This window comes from Typopeltis vanoorti, chromosome 24 (assembly GCF_054136105.1).
Source record: "Typopeltis vanoorti isolate ZY-2024b chromosome 24, IOZ_Tvanoo_1.0, whole genome shotgun sequence".
Lineage (NCBI taxonomy): Eukaryota > Metazoa > Arthropoda > Arachnida > Uropygi > Thelyphonidae > Typopeltis > Typopeltis vanoorti.
This window is the reverse complement of record NC_143572.1, coordinates 84,317,474-84,340,195: the sequence shown is the minus strand read 5'-3', so window position 1 is coordinate 84,340,195 and position 22,722 is coordinate 84,317,474. Positions and strand designations below refer to the sequence as shown.

The window sequence follows — 22,722 nt, the reverse complement described above, 5'->3', positions numbered from 1 at the left end:
ATCACTTCCTGATTGCTCGATGTAACTGGAGAAGTGAACAAATACGATTTTTTGACTTTTGACAATTGACCTTACAATTGCAGTATTTCGACTGCAAGCAAGTTCAGTTTTAGACAGACAAAGCTGAAGAGCTTAGAGCGTTTGATGGAATTGGAAAGCAATAAGAGAGCATATGAAAAGAGCAGGTTGATTTGGAAGAGAAATTTTGAGGAAATACGGTTAAATTAGTTGATATATTAGGATTTATAGTGTGGCATGGTATGTTGGTTCTGGTAAATGCAAAAGTGCTGCCCTTGGGCAAAAAGACCTGTTCAATGAATAGCTTCCCTATGGGATTCTCATAGAAAGAGTTATTCTGATTTCCATGACCACAGGTGGCACTGCACATCCTTTATACTGCTTTTATTAGGCCATCGATATTTAGTGAAGTTAATGTGGATAGGTTTTTTTTTTTTTTTGGTAAGAATTAGGATTGGATTATTTGCTTGGATTTTTGATGTTTTTTTAATGTTTGGATATTCATTGTTTTGATTTTATTAGTTTTTGAAATATTTTTATGGAAGAATTTTCGGGATCCACAGTGAAATCGCATTTCTTTGGGTTGTGGTCCATTGTATAGATGTTTTTCATAACAATGTAATAAACAAGGGGATGTAATTTCTTGCTTGTATGTTGTCGTGAATTTCATCCTATTTCGAACAATACCGTAATCGCAAATTATATAAGGATTATTTATGTAAAGAATTTGCATAAACAATTCACAATTTTGTGATCATGTTTTCCTGAGTTTTGAAGATTTTGATCGTCCGTTTCGCCACGGTTCGAGTAATGTATGAAATGATTTCTTGTCCTGCATCCTACCCACTGGCTATGCACTGGCAAATGATGGAGTTTCAGACTATCTCGAAAACAGTAAAAATGAAAGTGCAATTATTTTCATCATCAGTTTCTTAAGACCTTCCAATTCAAATATTCACACTTTCAACACCGCGGAATTAATCACTTCACCACTATATATAAATTATATAATTTTATATTATATTACTGTTCTTCATCCGATTGAATTTAATTCCGACAGGTGTCGCACATAGCAGTGGAATACACAAGTCGACGTCATTTGCTGCAGTAGTTTAGTGAAGTCTTCACTTTGAGCGCTAGGTGTAAGTAAGTTGCTGTAAGATAGTTTCACAGTGTGTTTAACTGCGAATTAGTAAGTAAATTTTTGTGTGTCATGTACTTGATCAACTATCCCACAAGGTGATATAATTGATAGCTTTGTGCCCTTTATAGTAACTTAACAGTCAATGAATGATCTCCAAACTCGAGTACTGCCATAACCTTATGACCTCCGTACATAGCAGGCGCTAATCTTAGGAAATGGAGATGCGCTGCAAAGTATGCGACGATATAGTCGATAACAAGACTATTATAAGGTGCGTGAACTCTAATTGTAACGTTTTTGTTACAATGTGTTTTTTATTTTTACTATCATTTTTACTGCACAAAACTAAGTGAAATTCAGTACAAAAAAAAATCATCAGAAGACAGAAAGCTGACTTCTTAATGTATTACATGAAAATTTAGAGAAAACTAAGCTCACAGCGGTCAAGTCCTTTGTCCAAAGTGTTATGCATTCCACTGCTGAACAGCGGTCGCAGGCAAATGTGTCACTCAGCCCTGACACCAGTTCAGCTGTGGAATCGTATTAAATTTCAAAATTTGTATATTATATTATGCACTTTCTTAACTTTTAGTTATGATAGCACAACCAAAGAAAATTAGGACTCTTTCCTTCCAAACGGTCATTTCGTTAGCACGAGAGTCTAATGGCGAACGCATGGGACGAAATGCTAGTTTCGCATTGAAGGACTAGTAACGCACAGTTCTGCCAGAGAGAGGAGGATAACCGCTCACTACTCGAGTGCCGATTCAAGGAGTTAATAGTTTTACCTTATACTACCTGTTTCTTTATTATGCAACCATGTAGGCGGCATAGATTACGCATTTTTTACTCTTTCAAATATTTTTCTTTATCATTTAATTTCGCAGAAAGAGCTTGACAGTGCTACCCGCTTGATGGGTGGTGATAATTTCCATTTTTTTAAAAAAAATCTGCTTTCCTTTGTTTCTTTTGCTCATTTTTGGTTTTGCACTGATTTTTTTTTTTTTTTGATATTTGTTGGAAGAGTGAAAGGGTTATAGTTAAAAAAATAAAATCAGGCGTAATTGAAAACTACAAATAACAGACTCGCGTCGCCAACGCGCGTGAGTGACTTAGGTTCGTTCATTACGTCATAATCTTTTTTTTTCTTCAAGCATTAGTATAATATAATATCTGTTGCTACCAATACTTCATCTTCTTTTATGATATCTTTTGATGCTTTTCTAGGTCTTCCTGTTCCTCCATTATTCTTAGGTTTCCAACTGTAGATTTGTTTTATTATTCTTTTTTCACTTATCTGCACATGTTTAATCCATTTTATTCGGATGTAAAGCCAGTTGTTTATTGCTCGTATTTCACATAGTTTTCTTATAGTAGTATTTTTTATTTTATCTAGTTTTGTTTACTATTTTTCTTAATATATTAATTTCACCTGTGTTTATTATTTGTCTTGTTTTCGTAGTGTCTGGTCTAGTTTCTGCATTACATGTCATAATAGGCCTGATTACTGCTTTATAAATTCTTGTTTTTGTCTCTATTCTAAAATGTTTATTTTTCCATACTATTTCATTCAAGCATCTGATATTCTTGCAACTTTTTCAACTTGTTCTCTGACGTTTACCTAAATAGATATTGTGTTATTTGTTCTATAATAGTACCTTCCAATTCTAATTTACATCTTTGTGGTTCTTTTGATAGTCACATTTTGTTTTAGCTTTTGATATCCTCATATATAATTTTGCTGCTTTATTAAATGCATGTAGTAATATTTGCAACTGGGTTGCATTTTCTGTATCTCTTTACTTGTTTTCCTTGTTTTTATTATATAACTATTATTATCATATATTTCTTTAATTATTTGTATTATGATTCTGATTCTGTCAAATGCTTTTTCCAGGTCTATAAAACATATAAATAATTTTCTATTATATTCTATTATTTTCTCTATCAATTGTCTAATTATAAATATTGCATCTCTACATGATCTATCTTCTCTAAATCCTTGTTGTTCATCTAGTAGATTAATTTCCTTTATTTTATTATTTAGAAGATATTCTTGTTAGTACTTTTAATGAAGTATTTAATAACTTTATCCATCTATAATGTTCTGCATGCTGGTTGTCATGCAGACCAATAGGTATGCAGTAGAGGAATAACAAGCTGGCTGCATTAATTGCTTAAAATCTTTAAAGATCAATTCTCCAGGAAATAGATGCAGAAATAATGCTACTGCATATGGGGGAGCTGACGCACCTAACTGAAGCCAACATAGAGTAGGTGAGAAGACAGCTATGTGGGACCAAACAGCATATATATTTCAACAGTCAACATCAGAACATTCAAAAAACCTGGTAAATTAAACCTGATAGAGAGAACTCGAAGTGTTCAAATGGGAAATAGTGGGAGTTGCAGAGACCCACTGAACAGGTGAGGAAAAAATCAAAATAAAAAATGCAATCATATTTTAATCAGGAAGGGAAGATAACCATCACAGTGAAAGTATAGCACTAATCATTAAAAAATTGTTCCTAAACTCAGTAGTTGAAGTAAGACCAATTTCCTCTAGAATCATCTCTGTAATATCCAAGCAAAAGATAGAGGAATGTTCGTGAAAATATGCCCCAGACCAATCAAATGGAGAGGCAGAATATAGTCAATTTCTTGAACACTTGCAAGAAGAAATCTGGCAAACATGTACAAGAGATATCTTGATTGAAAAAAGGAGTTATGCATGGCTGTCCATTGTCACCATATTTATTCAACCTGTACCTAAAAGAAGTAGTGGATGAAGGACTACAGACGTGTGAAGGTATAATGGTAAATGGAAGAAATATAACACATTTATTGTATGCTGATGATATAATTATCACTACAGACAGCCAAGAAAAATTAAATATCCTGACCAAGCTACATCAAACAAGTAAAAAATATGATATGAAAATCAATTTTATTAAAACAAAACTAATGGTAATAAGAATAAAAAGGGAAGCAATCCAAATGAAAATAAGAAACAATGTAGAACAAGTAAAGCTGTTCAATTACCTAGGATCAATGATCACTGAAGATCTAGACCAGTAGTGGCGAACCTTTTTATGACCACGTGCCAAAAGTTTACAAATTGAGTTGCTGACGTGCCGATGCATGCCAAAAATTTACAAATCTACATATGCTTGAGTCATTATTTTTTGAAATGAATTTTATAAAAGAGTTTAAGAAGTAGAATGACTGATGAATCTAGTTCTGCGTGTGTATTACTAAAAGTGACAAAATATGAACCTGATATAAAGCATTTGGCATCTAATGTACAACAACAAAAATCTCATTAATAAATTGATATATTGATAAATTAATAAATCAATAACAGGTTAATATTGATTTGTATACAACAATGTGTTTGTCAAATTATGCATTCGTTATTATGAAATTCTATACTGATTTTTAAACTTATCTCAATAAAATTCTGCAATTAATTTTGTATTAATTAGCATTAATTAATACAAAAAATATTAATTAGTGTTGATTCTCATAGACAGGCTTATACGTTATGCATTATTAAAACACTTAAGGAATAGAACAACGTAGTTAAGGATATAAATTAAATTAAACTTTAATAAATATTTTCCGATATTTCGGCAACGTCACATTGCCATTTTCTAAAGGAACTTACAAAAAAGTTACGTGCACGTAGGCACAACACAGAAACTGGGAATGAAGAGATGAAGCTATTGTTCTCCTAACAGTCCTGATGGTGCCCTCTAGCGGGCTAAGTAGGTGTTCTTGGCCGTTGGGCTGAAGGTCTGCAGATGTAGGCTTCCCAAATTTGGGGCAGTCGCATACAACCAAATTTTCCAAACCTCAACAAATTTGGTTGTATGCGACTGCCCCAAATTTGGGAAGCCTACATCTGCAGACCTTCAGCCCAACGGCCAAGAACACCTACTTAGCCCGCTAGAGGGCACCATCAGGACTGTTAGGAGAACAATAGCTTCATCTCTTCATTCCCAGTTTCTGTGTTGTGCCTACGTGCACGTAACTTTTTTGTAAGTTCCTTTAGAAAATGGCAATGTGACGTTGCCGAAATATCGGAAAATATTTATTAAAGTTTAATTTAATTTATATCCTTAACTACGTTGTTCTATTCCTTAAGTGTTTTAATAATAAATAATTAATTAGTGTTGAATTTTAATTAATTGCAGAATTTTATTGAGACAAGTTTAAAAATCAATATAGAATTTCATAATAACGAACGCATAATTTGACATACACATTGTCGTATACAAATCAATATTAACCTGTTATCAATTTATTCATTTATCAATATCAATTTATTAATAAGATTTTTGCTGTTGTACATTAGATACCAAATGCTTTATATCAGGTTCATATTTTGTCACTTTTAGTAATACACACGCGGAACTAGATTCATTAGTCATTCTATTTCTTAAACTGTCTTTTATAAAATTCATTTCGAAAAATAATGACTCGCAAGCATATGTAGAGGAGAAAATTGATAATATAGCCATTGTTAGTTTTTTTTAAACAACAAAAGGTTTCAGGAATGGCATTCCAAGTTCTCAATATTTCCTCGTCTGCATTCTTTTTAATTGCCCCCAATAATCGATCATTTTTCCATTATTTCCAAGTCATTTCTGAAATCGACAAACTTTTGTTTTCATATAGAACTAGATTGAAAATCGATTAGTTGCATTTCTATATCTTCCAAATTCAGCCACTCGAATATCTGTAAATTGAGTTTCTGTTGATGTTGTGTCTGGATGCAAAATAAATTTTGATGTCTGCAAATTGCCTGAACTGCGTAAATCTTGAAGAAAATTTGTTGATTATCAACTGAATAACTGTAGAAAACTTATCAATTTAACTTGATCTGTTTTTTCATGGGATTCTAGATCTGCAAAGACATTTTTTGTATTTGGAAAATATCAGAAGGTATTGGAAATGATGTCACGGTTAAAAATTGGTAATTTAGCTTTGAATGCTTTGATTAAATCAAAGGCTTTGATTAAATCGGGGTGCTTAAGGGTCAAAGCTGTATAACTGAGAGGAGACCTCCACATAGCCTTTAAAGGAATGCGGAGAACCGACCAGGGCTTCTGACCTAATGTCCAATCCTCACCTTCTCGTGGTGCACCCTGTTGGGTATCTACTTTGATACTGAACGAACGAGGATGGGCTGGCAATTTGGGATTTAGCCGACCAAATTGTATTCTTATTGGTTAAACCAAAATAAAAAATGATGGTACAACATGACAAAATTTCATGCCGGCTGGGGCGTCGCCCGGTTAAACAAGGCCCCCGTTGTTTTTGCCAGGGAACCAGGGCGAACAGCGAAAAGTCAGCTACTGGAACAAATCTGAAAACAAACCCCAACTCAACATCACCAGAGTTAAAGATCGGTACTATCAACGTAAGAAGCCTGAATGGCAAAGAAATGGAGCTAGCTGAGGAATTAGATAAGTACCAGATCGACATAATAGGGGTGACTGAAACAAAAAAGACCAAAACTGGTGAGATCTTTCTGAGCAATAAATACAAAATGTTATATTCAGGCAATGACAATCAAGGAAAAGAAGGAGTAGCCATAGTATTCAACACAAAATACGAGGCTAATCTTCTTGAATGGCAGGCAGTCTCAAGTAGAGTAATGTGGGCAAATATGAGAATGGGGAACTGGACAATGAGACTTATTTGTGCCTATGGTCCCACAGAAGGTTCTACTAAGGTAGAAGTGGAGGAATTTTTTGAGGCTTTAGAAAAAGCAACTGACACAATGAAAAAGGAAAAGTTGGTCCTTGTTGGGGATCTAAATAGTAGAGTAGGAAATGATTGTGAGACATACAAAAATATTTTGGGAAAATTTGGAGAAAAGAGCAAAGCTAATAATAATGGCAAATATCTGTTGGATTTCTGCTCAGGACATGGACTGGTTATTACTAACACCATGTTCCAACATAAAAATGTGCACAAATTCACATGGAGAGAAGAGGCTAGGAATAAGAAAAGTCTCATTGACTATGTTATTGTTGATAGTGATGTTTTCTCACTGGTGCAGGACACCAGAGTGTACAGAGGATTTGAAATTGGAAGTGATCACTATTTAGTCTTGAGCAGGATAAAATTGAATTTCATATTGAAAAGAATAACTTGTAAGAAAGTTTTAAAGCGAATAAAAGTTGAGCAGCTCTCAGATGTGAACTGTAGACTAAAATACAGAAATATTATTGAAAAGAAAATGAAAGAGTTTGAGAACAGGAATCAAACCTTGGAGATTCAGTGGCAAACTCTGAAGGAAACATTGATTGATTCTGCCAGAGAGGCATGTGGTGAGGTTGTGTGCAAGGATAAAAAAATCAGAACTTCCTGGTGGACACAGGAAGTTAAAGAGGCAGTGAAGGAAAAGAAGAAAGCATATCAAAAGTTCCTGGCAAATAAGTCAGCTTTTACTCTTACAGAATACAGAGACAAATGTAAGAAAGCTAAACAGTGTGTAAAACTAGCTAAACAAAAGTCATGGGAGGACTTTGGCAAGAATATAGAAAATAAATATCAAGAAGGTGGCAAAATATTCTGGAGGTTGTTGAAGAAGCTTAGGAATGGAGGAAAGAGTGCTGTAAAAGGAATTAGAGATGATAAAGGTGAAATGAAAACAGGAGAAAAAGATATCCTTGAAGTATGGAGTAATTACTTTGAAAAACTGCTAAATGAAACAAGCAGTGATGACAGCACAGTGATAAAAAAACACTGACCAGGCATGCAGTCAGGAATACATATCCATACTTGAAGTAGAAAAAGCCATCAAAGGTTTGAAATGTGGAAAGGCAGCAGGAGTAGATGATATTCGACCAGAAATGCTGAAGTATGGTGGTATAAGAGTCTTGCAGTGGCTGCACTGCATAGTTCAGAAAGCCTGGACAGAGGGACGAATTCCCGATCATTGGAGTAGAGCTCTCATAGTACCCATATATAAAAAGGGAAATAAAACTGAATGTGAGAATTACAGAGGTATTTCCCTACTGAGTGTTCCTGGCAAGATCTATGCAAGTATACTTGAGAAACGGTTGAGAGGAATTGTGGAAGAAAAGCTTGGTGAAGAACAAGCTGGATTCAGGCCAAATAGAGGCTGTCAGGATCAGATCTTCACTTTACGACAAATAGTCGAGAAAGCATGGGAATATAACAAAGATCTGTATTTAAGTTTTGTCGATTTGGAAAAGGCATATGACAAGGTGCCAAGAGAGAAGCTATTCAATACACTGCAGTTATATGGTGTCAATGGGGCATTATATCAAGCAATACTTAGTCTTTATTTGAGTTGTGAGTCAGCAGTTAGAATTGAAGGAAGTACAGGAAGATGGTTTAATGTTAAATCTGGTGTGAGACAAGGATGTACGTTATCCCCTCTGTTATTCATTATCTATATGGATCACATTATGAAGGAATGTGGTATTAAACCTGATATCAAAATTGGAGATGTTAATGTCAGCTCTTTGCTTTATGCGGATGATGTTATACTTCTAAATAAATCCGCTACAAGTCTGCAAGATTCTCTGACTAAATTGAATAGCTGTTGTAATAGATATGGTATGAAGGTCAGCAATAAAAAGACAAAGACAATGAAAATAGGCAGAATCATTGAAAATGTCAACTGTGTTGTGAATGGAGAACCGGTGGAACAAGTAAAACATTTCAGCTACTTAGGCACAATTTTTACTGAAGATGGTAAACTAAATATAGAAATAGACAACAGAATCAGCAAAGCTGGTATGGTGGGAAGTCAATTGAATAAATTCATATGGAATAAGAAAGAAATTAGTCGGAACACTAAATTAGCTGTATACAAGACTGTGTTCAAACCAATTTTAACTTATGGATCTGAAAGCTGGGTCAGAAGTAAAACACTTGACCAAAGACTAGAGACCGCAGATATGAGAGTCCTGAGAAAGATTAGAGGCGTGAACAGATGGCATCAATGGCAATATCATATTAAAAATGAGGATATTAGGAAAGAACTTGACATTGTCAGCATCCAGGAATGCGTTAGCAGAGCTAATCTCAGGTGGTATGGTCACTTAAATAGAATGGGAGAGGAAAGATTAGCAAAACAAGTGTTCTCTGCCAGGTTGGCAGGAAAACGACCCAGAGGAAGACCAAGATATAGGTGGATTGATACGGTACAAAGTGCCTTAGACGATAGAAATATAAGATCTGATAATGTTGGAGTCTTGACAAGTAACAGACTGATTTGGAGGAAAATTGTGGATAGGAAGTTAGTAATGATGTAATTTTTTCATGTAGTACTGTCATATCCTGTACACCCCTTGAGGGTACATGGCAGGAATTTGATGATGATGATTAAATCAAAAATGACAATTGTCTTGTTAACACCTTGCAGTTTAACATTTAATTCATTTAAATGTAAACACAAATCAGTAAAAAAACATTAATTTCGAAAGCCATTCGACGTTCATTAATTGATTGTATTTTTCAATGATTTTCTCATTATGTAAAAAAGTGATTTCATCTAAACACTCGACAAATCTTTGAAGAACTTTTCCATGACTTAACCATCAGACGTATAAGTAAACCATTGAACACAGAGTTTCCTCACTTAATAATCCTATAAATTTTCTTTTATTTAAAGCACGTGCCGATATAAAATTGACCAATTTTGTTACAATGCTCATAATATCTTCCAGTTGCTTGAAACTAGCATTTGTGCATAAAACCTGCTGATGTATAATACAATGAAAACCCAGAACTGAATGTCCAATATATTTGGTAAATAAATTGACCAACCCAGTCATACTGCGAGTACCATCAGTAGTTACTGATACAATTTTGGAGGGATCTATATCTCTTTCAGCAAGTGCATTTACAACTGCGTTGCAAATATCTATTCCTTTTTGTTGTTGTTGCTAATGATGTTAAACTTATCAATTCTTTGATGTTATTCCCAACAGAATAACAAATAAAAATTGCTAAACGAGCTGATCCAGTTATGCCAGTACGAGTTGAGTTTACAATCTGAGAATACACACTACACATTGCATACGAACTATGAGTGAGCATCTGCAGTGATCGCCAACACATAACTGTGATCTCTGACAAAGTATCCCTGATAACTACTTCTTTGCCTTGTGTTCAAAACAGCCGTGATTCCCGAGAGCCAGAGGGTATTTTCACCTTTTGTGACCGCTAATTCATAAGTAGTATAGAAACCACGACAAAACATAAATAAAATAAAATTTAAAAAGAAAGAATTTCAGTTAGGATAAGATTTTTGGAAAATTTTCTATTTTTTTTCTGTCTTTTGGAGGGGGCCAGGGCCCTTGGCTCCCTCCCTGCGTGCGCCAATGCTAGGATGTCACTATCTGCATCAATAAAATTTGTTAGTTATTTCCTTTTTTATTATGACGGTCTTCTGTTAATGATTCGGTGTGACCAAAAAATTTTTGGCAGATCTTTTGGTTCTGAATGATGTTTCCAGTGATTCTTATTTCTCTAGCTATAGTTAAGTCTGTGGTTTTATATTGCATGCATTACTTAGTGGTTTTTTTAAACATTTAGATGTCTGTTTGCATTTTTGTTCATACCAGGGGTGAATTTATTACTTTCTAATATATCAGGAGAAAATAACGATTCACATAATGTATTCTTCAAGAGTATGGAGGTTTAAAAATGGCATTGGAAAGTCTCAGCTGCTACAAGCCGTATTCATCCTATATCATACTCAGATAAGTTTAACACAAACGTGTTTGTCAGTACCAGACTGTAACAACATAAACCACAGCAGTGTAAGGAAAAATTGCCTTACACTGCTGTGGTTTATGTAGTGTTTTGGTTGTAGCATCAATTCCATAATTCTGGCATTCTGACTACTGTCCATGTACAGATGTTGATTCGTGAAGATCTTAATTACTATTTTTTTCAGTTGTTACATTTAAAATTTTCATTATTGATTATTTTGATATAAATACCTGATGATATATAAGATTAAATTTCGTTACTAACTACAATTGAATTGAATAAAACACAACCCTCAATAAATAATAGATAGAAAATCAAGCTAAAAAGACATTTATTAAGGCTTTTGATTTTCAATTCTTTTGCTAATAGATATAGTTAATAAAGAAGTACAGTCAAGAATGATTACCAACCTGGTTAGGAATACAAAAGAAATTAGGTAAAATTAGCTGCAAAGGGAATCCCAAATATTTTCCTCTTCTTGTGGGTAAGAGGAAAAGCTATTATGGAAAGATATCTTTAAGAAATGCTGGTATGAGGGTAATGGAACGAAAGATATAATTCCATTCAGGAGTGCATATTTTGTGAAGGTTTTTCATTAAGTTGCAGCTAACTCATTTCCTGATTTCACACACATTGATGTGAGCTTTGAGAAACCACGAGCTGGAAACAGATAAACTGGAGGTGCATGCTGCAAAATCTCAAGTGGAATTTGGCCATCTGAGATTTTGCACCTGGTGGGATATCGGCACGTTTCATTTGACTATGATGTGCAATTTATGTGTTACAACTGGTAGAGTTCCAGGAGAGTGGAAGTAAAGTGAGGTATTGCCATTATTTAAAGGCAAATCCATACCAAATGTTGAAAATTAGACCAATCATTCACATTTCAGTGATCAGTCCATCATGTGTGATATTAATTTGTTTGCTGATAATGATAATTTGCTGTTTACAAGAGTAAATAAAACAAAGCTTAAGTCGAAATCCTGTAAATGTTACAATGGCTGTACTATCAATGTGGAGTTGTGAACTTTCGGTTGATAAGGGTTCAGCTGTATATTATATTAATGAAATTTCACTTCTGCATATTGATCAGACTACAGATATGTGGTGGTTGGTGGCTGAGAGAAAAATATTTTCAGAGAGGCCTGTAATAAACATTAGCAAACTAGCAGACATTTGGATGCTTCGAAATGTGCTGACTGGTAGGGATAAAGTAGTCATTTTTCATCTTTAGAAAAGTTTGAAATGCCTGCATCTGGTGAAATGTTTCAGCATTGTTCCATATATCAAAAGGAGATGGTAAAAATTGCCAGACTTCGAAGCACTGAATAATGTTTGAGAGACTATCCAATGACCACTGTCAGAAACTGATAAACTAGTACTGTATAAGTTTCTCTTTGAGAGTTGCTATAGGATCTGACTCAGTAGGATAGCTTAATTTGCTAAACGTTTCTCTTAATGCACTAGTATTTGAAATTCACTATTTGCTGATAATTGTAATTTATCAATTTCTGCAATGATAACTCTTGAAATGGTGACATTTTTCGCATACTCTAAAATATGCGGTAAGAATGCAACATTCGAATTCGCAATTATATTTTATTGTAGAAAAATCATATTATAATGCTGTATTATACAGTAATCTATTATAATATTATACAGCCAACAACAGTATATGATATTATTCTTTAGAATATTCTAAACTTTGATTATAACATTCAGGTTTATATATACCTTTATATGCAAACCACAAAATGCTATAATAGTTCATATCAGAGGATAAACAATTCTCCACAATAAAAAAAAACTTGCATTTTTTTATTTTATTTTTATTTATTTTTTTCGTATTTCATGCGAATAAATAAAGCAGTTGATAATAAAAATATTGTGCCTAAGTAAAGAAAACGACCATTACCAAAACCTCACCACATACCTCTCTGGCAGAATCAATGTTTTCTTCAGAGTTTGCCACTGAATCTCCAGGGTTTGATTCCTGTTCTCAAACTCTTTCATTTTTTCTTCAATAATCTTTGTGTACTTTAGGCTACAGTTCACATCTGAGATCTGCTCAACTTTTATTTGCTTTAAAACTTTCTTACATGTTATCCTTTTCAATATGAAATTCAATTTTATCCTGCTCAAGACTAAATAGTGATCACTTCCAATTTCAAATCCTTTGTACACTCTGGTTCCTGTACCAGGGAGAAAACATCACTATCAAAAATAATATAGTCAATCAGACTTTTCTTATTCCTTGTCTTTTATTACTAACACCATGTTCCAACATAAAAATGTGCACAAATTCACATGGAGAGAAAAGAAATCCAAAAGATATTTGCCATTATTATTAACTTTGCTCTTTTCTCCAAATTTTCCCAAAATATTTTTGTATGTCTCACAATCATTTCCTACTCTGCTATTTAGATCTCCAACAAGGACCAACTTTTCCTTTTTCATTGTGTCAGTTGCTTTTTCTAAAGCCTCAAAAAATTCCTCCACTTCTACCTTAGTAGAACATTCTGTGGGACCATAGGCACAATTAAGTCTCATTGTCCGGTTCCCCATTCTCATATTTGTCCACATTACTCTACTTGAGACTGACTGCCATTCAAGAAGATTAGCCTCGTATTTTGTGTTGAATACTATGGCTACTCCTTCTTTTCCTTGATTGTCATTTTCTGAATATAACATTTTGTATTTATTGCTCAGAAAGATCTCACCAGTTTTGGTCTTTTTTTTGTTTCAGTCACCCCTATTATGTCAATCTGGTACTTATCTAATTCCTCAGCTAGGTCTTTTATTGATAAATTATTAATAAATTCATTTAGACATAATTACAAAAAATATTAAAAATTACAAACAATTAACAGAAATCACTTCTTGCAACTTAGAAACAGGCACACAGCTTTTCCAATTAAGATTAGGAGGCACAGGAAGATGGTTTAATGTTATCTGGTGTGAGACAAGGATGTACATTATCCCCTCTGTTATTCATTATCTATATGGATCACATTATGAAGGAAAGTGGTATTAAACATGATAGTAGAATTGGAGATGTTAATGTCAGCTCTTTGCTTTATGCTGACGATTTTATACTTCTAAATAAATCCGCCACAAGTCTGCAAGATTCTGACTAAATTGAATAGCTGTTGTAATAGATATGGTATGAAGGTCAGCAGTAAAAAGACAATGATAATAGGCAGAATCATTGAAATGTCAACTGTTGTGAATGGAGAACCTGTAGAACAAGTAAAACGTTTCAGCTACTTAGGCACGATTTTTAGTGAAGATGGTAAATTAAATATGGAAATAGACAACAGAATCAAAAAAGCTGGTATGGTAGGCAGTCAATTGAATAAATTCATATGGAATAAGAGAGAAATTAGTCAGAACACTAAATTAGCTGTATACAAGACAGTGTTCAAACCAATTTTAACTTATGGATCCGAGAACTGGGTCAGAAGTAAAACACTTGACCAAAGACTAGAGACTGCAGATACGAGAGTCCTGAGAAAGATTAGAGGCGTGAACAGATGGCATCAATGGCAATATCATATTAAAAACGAGGATATTAGGAAAGAACTTGACATTGTCAGCATCCAGGAATGCGTTAGCAGAACTAATCTCAGGTGGTATGGTCACTTAAACAGAATGGGCGAGGAAAGATTAGCAAAACAAGTGTTCTCTGCGAGGTTGGCAGAAAAATGACCCAGAGGAAGACCAAGATATAGGTGGATTGATATGGTACAAAGTGCCTTAGATGATAGAAATAGAAGATCTGATAATGTTGGAGTCTTGACAAGTAACAGACTGATTTGGAGGAAAATTGTAGATAGGAAGTTAGTAATGATATAATTTTTTCATGTAGTACTATCATATCCTGTACACCCCTTGAGGGTACATGGCAGGAATTTGATGAATTTATTAATATTTCTTAAATAATTATATATCTGTTCCTACTCCTCTGAAGTGAACTTAAGTGTTTCCTTTTACTGGATAACTGCGTCTCACGCATGCTGTGTGAATCATTCTTGTATTCAGAATTTAAATATTACCAGTTTTTCTGTCCTCTGCCAGAACAAAGCTTATGATATATTAAGTGAAATATAAAAAGTAATAAATTATTTAGTTTTCTCTTGCAGGTTATTCAAAATCTATAGAAATAAATAAAAGATCCGCACCCAAATTGTTAAGATTTACAAAATTACTACTGCAAAAACCTTGTATTACTACAATTAAGTTACTTCAGTTAATAGAAGAATATAAAAATGGCAAGTAAAGAAAATTGTGAAAACCAAGGAACACTATCGAAGACTACGAAGCAAGATTAAAGAAGGCTTCAAGAAAATGGCAAAGGAGAAGTGGAAGAAGTAACATAAAGAAGATAAATATGAACTGAAGTGAGAAAAAGTGCTGATAAGGAATATCTAATAATTGCTGCTCACACCTCCAGTCCATCCCAAAACAAAAAAAAAATTAAAGGACAGGTTTAAAAAAAAGGGGGGGGGGAGTTACTGGTAACAGAAAAATAGTAGAAAGAGGGAAAAAAGGAATATCTTCAAGCCTTATACCGTTAAGAAAACATGAATAGTGAATTTACCAAAGAAGAAATCTTTGGCCAGAGAAGCCGTATGAAGAAATTTAAAGGGAGAGCAATGAATTTCCTATCGTGAAAACCGATCTGCACAGATGAAATACTTGCTGAAATTGTAAGAATTGTTTTGCTGTGTCTGTGTATTTCGTCTTCCCAGATTCCATCTTGATAGATTAGGGTTAACAAGTATTTGATTCCTAGGAAAGTTGTACTTGTATTAACTGAGAATCATCAGAATTTAATAGTCATTAAATAGAATGGATGATGTTCCATCTGATCATTGACTAAAAAATAATATAAAAACTAAAATAATGCTGACAGTTTAAAAAAAAAAAGAAATAAAATAATTGTGATATGAGGTAAAAATAATGAACAAGTAAAAATCACTTATAACATGGAGGGATTATCCAAGATGATGGAAGATGTATGCTGAAAATATGAAGAATTACTTTTACAAATAAGTATTAAAGAAAAAATATTATTTAATACAAGTAAGATTACTAAACATAAACACATGGAGAAAAGAAAACTAAAGAATAAATTTTGCAAGAAATAAGTATTGAATGAATAAGAAATGAGTCTAGTATTGAAGACAATCGTCTTCTGGTATGCATGAGGAGACAATGAATGGATTATAGACGTTGGAAGGGGAGAAACCTGAGAAAAGAATTGAAGGACAGCCAAAATACATCTTAAGAGGAAGTGTTTACATTCAATGGAAGATATTCTTAATCTGTTAAAAAGAAAACCCAGAAATTGGGTGATCTGGAGGGGGGGGGGAGTCTGCATTTCCACAGTGTTTCCCAACCTGTGGTCCGTGATGATGGGACAGGTGGTCTCCAGTAGTCTTAAATTAATTAAATATTTTTTTTAATTGTCCAAACAAATTAAAATTGAATAAGTAAAAATTATTGAAATCAAATAGATTTTAAAAAAAAAACAAATAGCTCAATGAAGCAATAAAACTATATTGTTCACTTCACCCATTGTTTTTTACTCATCATTCTGGCACTACAATAATTTGTAGCAGCAGAATGACAAATAATGAGAGGGGTGAAGTGAACAACAATATAGTTTTATTGCTTCCACCTTCAATTGCTGTTGTGTCAGCTAAGAAGTGAACATATGCTATTTCAACCAATCGCTTGTTTATTGATTTTTATTACTGAAGGTTTTCCTCCTTCAACCCCCCAGAAGTGCTAAATGATACTTGGACAGACTGTGTCGCGAGTTAACCCCAGTATTTATATAGTTATATATTTTTCGGATACTTTTTTTTTAATAATGGAAAAATGACTTAGATAAATAGGAGTTTGAAAAGAAGAGCAAATGAAACAGGTGATGCTAACTGTAAGTGGTGTTGTAACGGCGAGTAAATTTGATACTATTAAAGTAGAAGAAACAAGCAGTTCAAAGAAAAAATACTGGAAATATAACAGTTCATATTTGGAATTCGTGTTTACTTGGTGTGGAGATGAAAATGAACAGAAACCACAATGTGAAAAAAAAGAAAGAAAAAGCCAATTTCAGCTACACTTAGCAACATTATATCATGGGAAAGATGTATTTTCTTCTATGGGTTTGATTAATAGCAAGCCACTGGAAGCATCTATCTCCTTAGTTTATGAATAGCGAAAACCGGGAAACCTCATTCTATTGTGGAAAATTTACTACTTCCAGCTATAAAAGATGTGGTAAAAACTGTTTGGCAACGAGTTACTGAAAAATGTTGATTTGACTCCTCTTTCAATGACACTGTCATTTGCAGAATTAATGATATGGCAGGTGACGTGGAATCTCAGTTAATCGAAAGAGTTACGAAGAGCCCTTATTATGCGTTACAAGTAGACAAGATTGATGTTACAAATGAAGTGCAGTTAATATGCTACGTAAGATAGGCACATGATAAAAACATTCATGACAATATTCTGTTTTGTAGAACTCTGTCATCCCGAACAACTGGAGAAGAAATATTTCACACTTTCAATAATTACATAATACACAAAGGGATTCAGTGGGAAAAATGTATGCGCTTCTGTTTTGGATGGAGCTTATGCCCTTAAAGGCAGGCATAGTTGGGGGTTGCTTCTATGGTCAGGGAAGTGGCTCTGGATATGAATCAGGTATATTGTTTCATACATAGGGAAGCATTAGTCTCCAAAGGAATACCACCAGAATTTAAAACTGCTATACAACGCTGTAAAGCTAGTTAATTTTATTAAGTCTTGGTCGCTAAATAACAGGTTATTTTCATTATTCTACAATGAAATGGAGTGAATATATACAACTTTTGCTTCATTCTGAAATTTACTGGATTTCAAGGGGCAAAGTACTAACAAGCTTATTCCAATTAAGGCACAAAGTTTTATTGCTTGTAAATGAAACATAATCCTAATTTTGCATCACTACTTGTTGAGGAAGCATGGTTATCAACACTATCCTATCTTTCAGACTTTTTTTTTTCGACATTAAATGAACTAAATCTCTTCCTTCAGGGAAATTCTCCACTGTTCTTGATGCCTATGACAAAATAAAGGCATTCAGGAAAAAAAAAAAAGCGTTGTGCATTAGTTACGTAAAAGACAGGTAATTTGACCTTTTCAACATTGGAATCCTTTTTAGTGGAAAATGATCTTTTTGTTGTACAAATTCGTACAGATCTCATGAGTTTCTGGAAAGGGTTTGTAACCACCTCATAACTGAAACAGAATTTTGAAACATATGTTCCAAATAACTTTTATAAGAAATTTCTGTGGGTTCGAGATCTATTTCAGGCTTATAGTTATGAGAATGATCGTTCGTTATCGAAAAAAGAACAGTTAATTGAGCTTTCAAGAACAGTGGGCTTAAAATGCAATTCAGTGATGTTGGTTTGGGTCGATTTTGGATCTTGCCTTCAGTAAGAAGTGAATTTCCAGAATTATCTGAAGAAGCACTGAAAATCGTCATGCAGTTTTCTACAGCCTATCTTTGTGAGAAAGAATTTTCATTGTTGCTCAAATGAAAACAATACAGAAATCGTCTTAGTGTGGGGTGCCGTTCTTTGACTGAAGTTGACAAATAATGAAACAGATATCCAGCAACTCTGCAAAGGCCGAGAAGCTGAACCATCTCATTAAAAGTAAATAGTAACATAATTATATCATATTACTTATTTGAACTACAGTTTCCGATTATTCTCGTTACTGGTTTTGGAATTAATCCATTTCCGAAATCAGGTGTGAAATGAAAGTTATCTGAAGTGATGACATGGGAAGGCTCAACTCTACTGGTGTCCCATTTAGCAAAGTCAGTACCTCGTTCGTTCACTTCTGGAATATGCAGCACAGCATACGAAATCCATCTCATGCAGACATCATCCGTACGGTCATGGATTATACAGAAACTCATTACAACGTAACAAATACAAGCAGCACACAGCACGGATATAAATAAAACCACCACACGATTAATGAATCTACCATATTTAAGATGACCACTGTTGTGCCTCTGTATAAAACAGGACTGATATAATTAAAACCACCATAACACGATTAGTACAAATCATATGCATACAGTATATATGGCATATGGTCGCTGGCAGGAAAATGCACCTGACCACGTGGATGGGACTTTGTCACTGATATTGTGTGTTGGACTGTTTATAGGTATCGGGAATGACCTAACATACCAGGATATCTTAAATTTTTTTGCTTGTCATGGAAAACTCCTCAGGGAAATAAGGCAATTCGTATCGGCTGATAGTGTGTGTGGATGGGGGCATTAATGGCTTTGGGATGTTCTGAGTGAAATTTTTTGGTATATGCAGGGGATGGTTCGGATATGACAAGGGCTGTCATCCATGATGGAATCCATGGATGTCATGTTCGTATGCTGTATTATGATGAATGGAGTAAGATAAGAACAACATTTTTCCCTAGTCTCCCAACACACTTAGTGAATGGAACGGTTTACATGCCGCAGGTCGAATCAGAGAGTGCGTGAAGATAAAAGTTGTGGGGCTAGCTTCATTAGTATGGGCAGAAAATGGGGATAACATAAAATATAAAAGTTCCTATGGGAGGATGAATGGGAATTAAAGATAAACGTTGTTGTAGACAGATGAATGAAGGTAGCAGGGGGATGGTGCTGACATTCCCTGCATTGTTGTGGGGTTAGCTTAATGAGTGAGGACAGATGAATGGGGATATCAGTGGGATGGCATTGACATACCATTCATTTGCCCACAGCAAATCGGAAACTGATTTGTTTACTAAAAATTAAAACGTTCTTCAGTGAAGATACACTTTTAATCGTTTACTTCCAACTTAATTATGTTTCCATGTGTATTTGTAAATGTTGATAATTCCTACATTTAAAAAAAATTACATAACCTAGTGGTCTGTAGAATTGTTTTGTGCATTTTACTGGTCCTTGGTCTTAGAAAGGTTGAGAAATGCTGCCTTAGAATGAAATAGAGAAGGCAATCCAACGAAATAATATCAACAGAAGAATAGCTGTTCATGCTACCTACACCTGTAAATCACAATTGCACATCTAGTAATAATTGACACACATCCAAGTGAATAAAGTGGTATTTTTTTTTTTTTTAGAAATTCACTCCAGGATTGAAAAAAGCCATTTTTAAACTTAAACCTTGACTGTTATTTTGCCGTTTCCATGTGTGCAAGAAATACGTTCATATCTAAGTTCATTCTTAATTATTTCTGAGGACATGTTTCAAATTCAGAATATAATACGATGACATAGCTCTCTGCTTAGCTTAATATTTTTCATGATGTATTTGGCAAGCGAAATAAAGTTTATTAACACAATCATCATTTTAAGAGCAATAATACTGTTATTTTTCATTGGAAGTTTAGTGTTATTTTTTTCCACTATTCATTAAAAATATTAAATTTCTAGATTAAAATTCATACATTAATTGCTATTAAATATTAGTTTCTATGTTGAGAATATTTTATTTACTAAATGGAATTTTAATTTAGCATTAATTACATAGTTTTTTTTTTTTTTTACAGATTATGAATAGGGTTACAACCATGAGACATTTCGCCTACTAATGTGTTAAAACCAAGCTGATAAGCAGCAATGTGTGAAAACTGTGAAGTTGTAGGAAACGGCATGCTGGATTTGCAAAATAAAAATCGACTAATTGCGAAGAGGTTGCACTTCTAGTGGTGTATCAGAAAAGTTAGTCTTCTCACACAGCTAGAATCTGTCATTTAAGAGTGCATACTGGTGAGAAAGCTTTCCTATTTGAAATTTGCAACAAGAGGTTTTCAGACAGTTTGAGTGAAAAAACATCTAAGAGTGCATACTGGTGAGAAACTTTACACTTGTCACTTGTGTAGCTCTGTTTTCGGCTATACAGTCTCTTAAAAAGCACCAAAAACGTGATTATCTGACTAAAGAAATGCATTTTACATGTGAAATATGTCGCAAACAATTTTCTAAATCAAGCTATCTTAAAAAACACATGAGAATTCACACCACACATTGCTCCTTTGAATGTAAAATCTGTCACAAGAAATTCTTCTATTTGTGTCACTTGAGAAAACATGAAAACATTCACACCAGAGAGAAATCTTTTCCATGCAAAATTTGCAACAAGAGGTTTTCATGCAGTTCAAAACTGGAAAGACATCTAAGAGTTCATACTAGTGAGAAACCGTTTCCATGCGAAATTTGCAAAAAGACGTTTTCATACAGTTCGGATCTGGGAAGACATCTAAGAGTTCATACTGGTGAAAAACCTTTTCTATGCAAAATTTGCAACAAGAGGTTTTCATTGCGTGGGAATCTGGGAAGACATCTAAGAGTTCATAGTGGTGAGAAAACTTTTCTATGTGAAATTTGCAACAAGAAGTTTTCAAACATTTTGAGTCTGAAAAGTCATCTAATAATCCATTCTGGTGATACAACTTTTTTATGTAAAATTTGCAACAAGACGTTTTCAAACAGTTCGAGTCTGGAAAAACATCTAAGAATTCATATTGGTATTAAACCTTTTCTATATGAAATTTGCAACAATAAGTTTTCAAACATTTCCAGTCTGGTGAGAAACTTTTTCTGTGCAAAATTTGCAACATGAAATTTTTATTAAGTTTGAGTCTGAAAAGAGTGCATTTTGGTGAGAAACTTTATATGCGAAATATCCAAGTCACCCTTTTTAGCACAACTTAAACCGATTCACAAGGAAAACTTATCATTTTTTTTTTTTCGAAAATAATATATTATTTTCGAAAGAGTTTTAAAAATATATTTACATGGACTGAAAGAAAAGTCATCTTAAATTTATCAAAACAGTGCAAACTTAATGGGTTTTAATATCACAAAAATTGAACTCATTATTTATTGCTATGCATTGAAGAAAGATGCAGTATCAGAAACCTGCTGACAGCAAGCAGGGATTTTTCAATCATTTCAGTTCACTTTTTTGCTACTAATTTAGAAATGAAATCCTCTTGAAGGAATGGATACAATTTTCCTAACTGACTACCTGCGATTTTCTTTCATTTTTTTGATGGTATTTGGTTGGTTCCTAACATCTTGTTTAAATTAAATCGATGTCTTCACACTTGATGAAAATGGAACAAAAAGCTGTTTCAAAGAAGTGTTTGAAGAGCTTGGTTTTTCTCATACGAGGCAGTAGAAAGATGAAAGATATTTCAGATCAATCTGATTATTTTTTCTGTGAGAACTCTCAGGTGAATTTTGTACATGCTAATATCTAGTAACCATGACTAGTTTCTGTCCTACCTTTATACTGTGTAGCCACACCACCCCTCGTTTGAAGTTCACGTGTTTAAAGATTCAGACTAGGTAAGAGCATGAAAGTTGGGAGACAGCAGTATCTAGAGTACAGGAGTGCAATTTCAACATATGCATTTTTCATCAGAAATATGAAAGCACTTTTTCAATGACTTGGAATGAATAAAGGTTTAGTTAATTAGCTTTATTTTCATTACCATTTCATATGTTTGTTTTTTAATTTAGTGTGAAATGAGAATTGTATTCATCTGCTCTGCAGACAATTTATTAAGTGTGAAATGTGAATTACAAATTGTAATTGCTAAGTAATTTTTGCTGAGGTGTTTGGTTCACTTTCCGAAATTTAACAAAATGCAGTTCTCTTGGTAAAGTTGAGAATGTTTTGATAACATAATTGCTTCTAACAAATACTCATTTTAATGTATAA

General features: G+C 33.8%; 1 protein-coding gene across 1 annotated transcript; it reads left to right on the top strand.

Annotated features, from left to right (window-relative positions):
* Nucleotides 1-1,170: 1,170 nt before the first annotated feature.
* Nucleotides 1,171-22,722, top strand: LOC150093503 (uncharacterized). Its single transcript, XM_090414092.1, has 2 exons — nucleotides 1,171-1,433; nucleotides 20,543-22,722. Exon 2 carries the CDS (start codon nucleotides 20,938-20,940, stop codon nucleotides 21,613-21,615), a length of 678 nt encoding a protein of 225 aa, XP_090270218.1. The 5' UTR covers nucleotides 1,171-1,433; nucleotides 20,543-20,937; the 3' UTR covers nucleotides 21,616-22,722.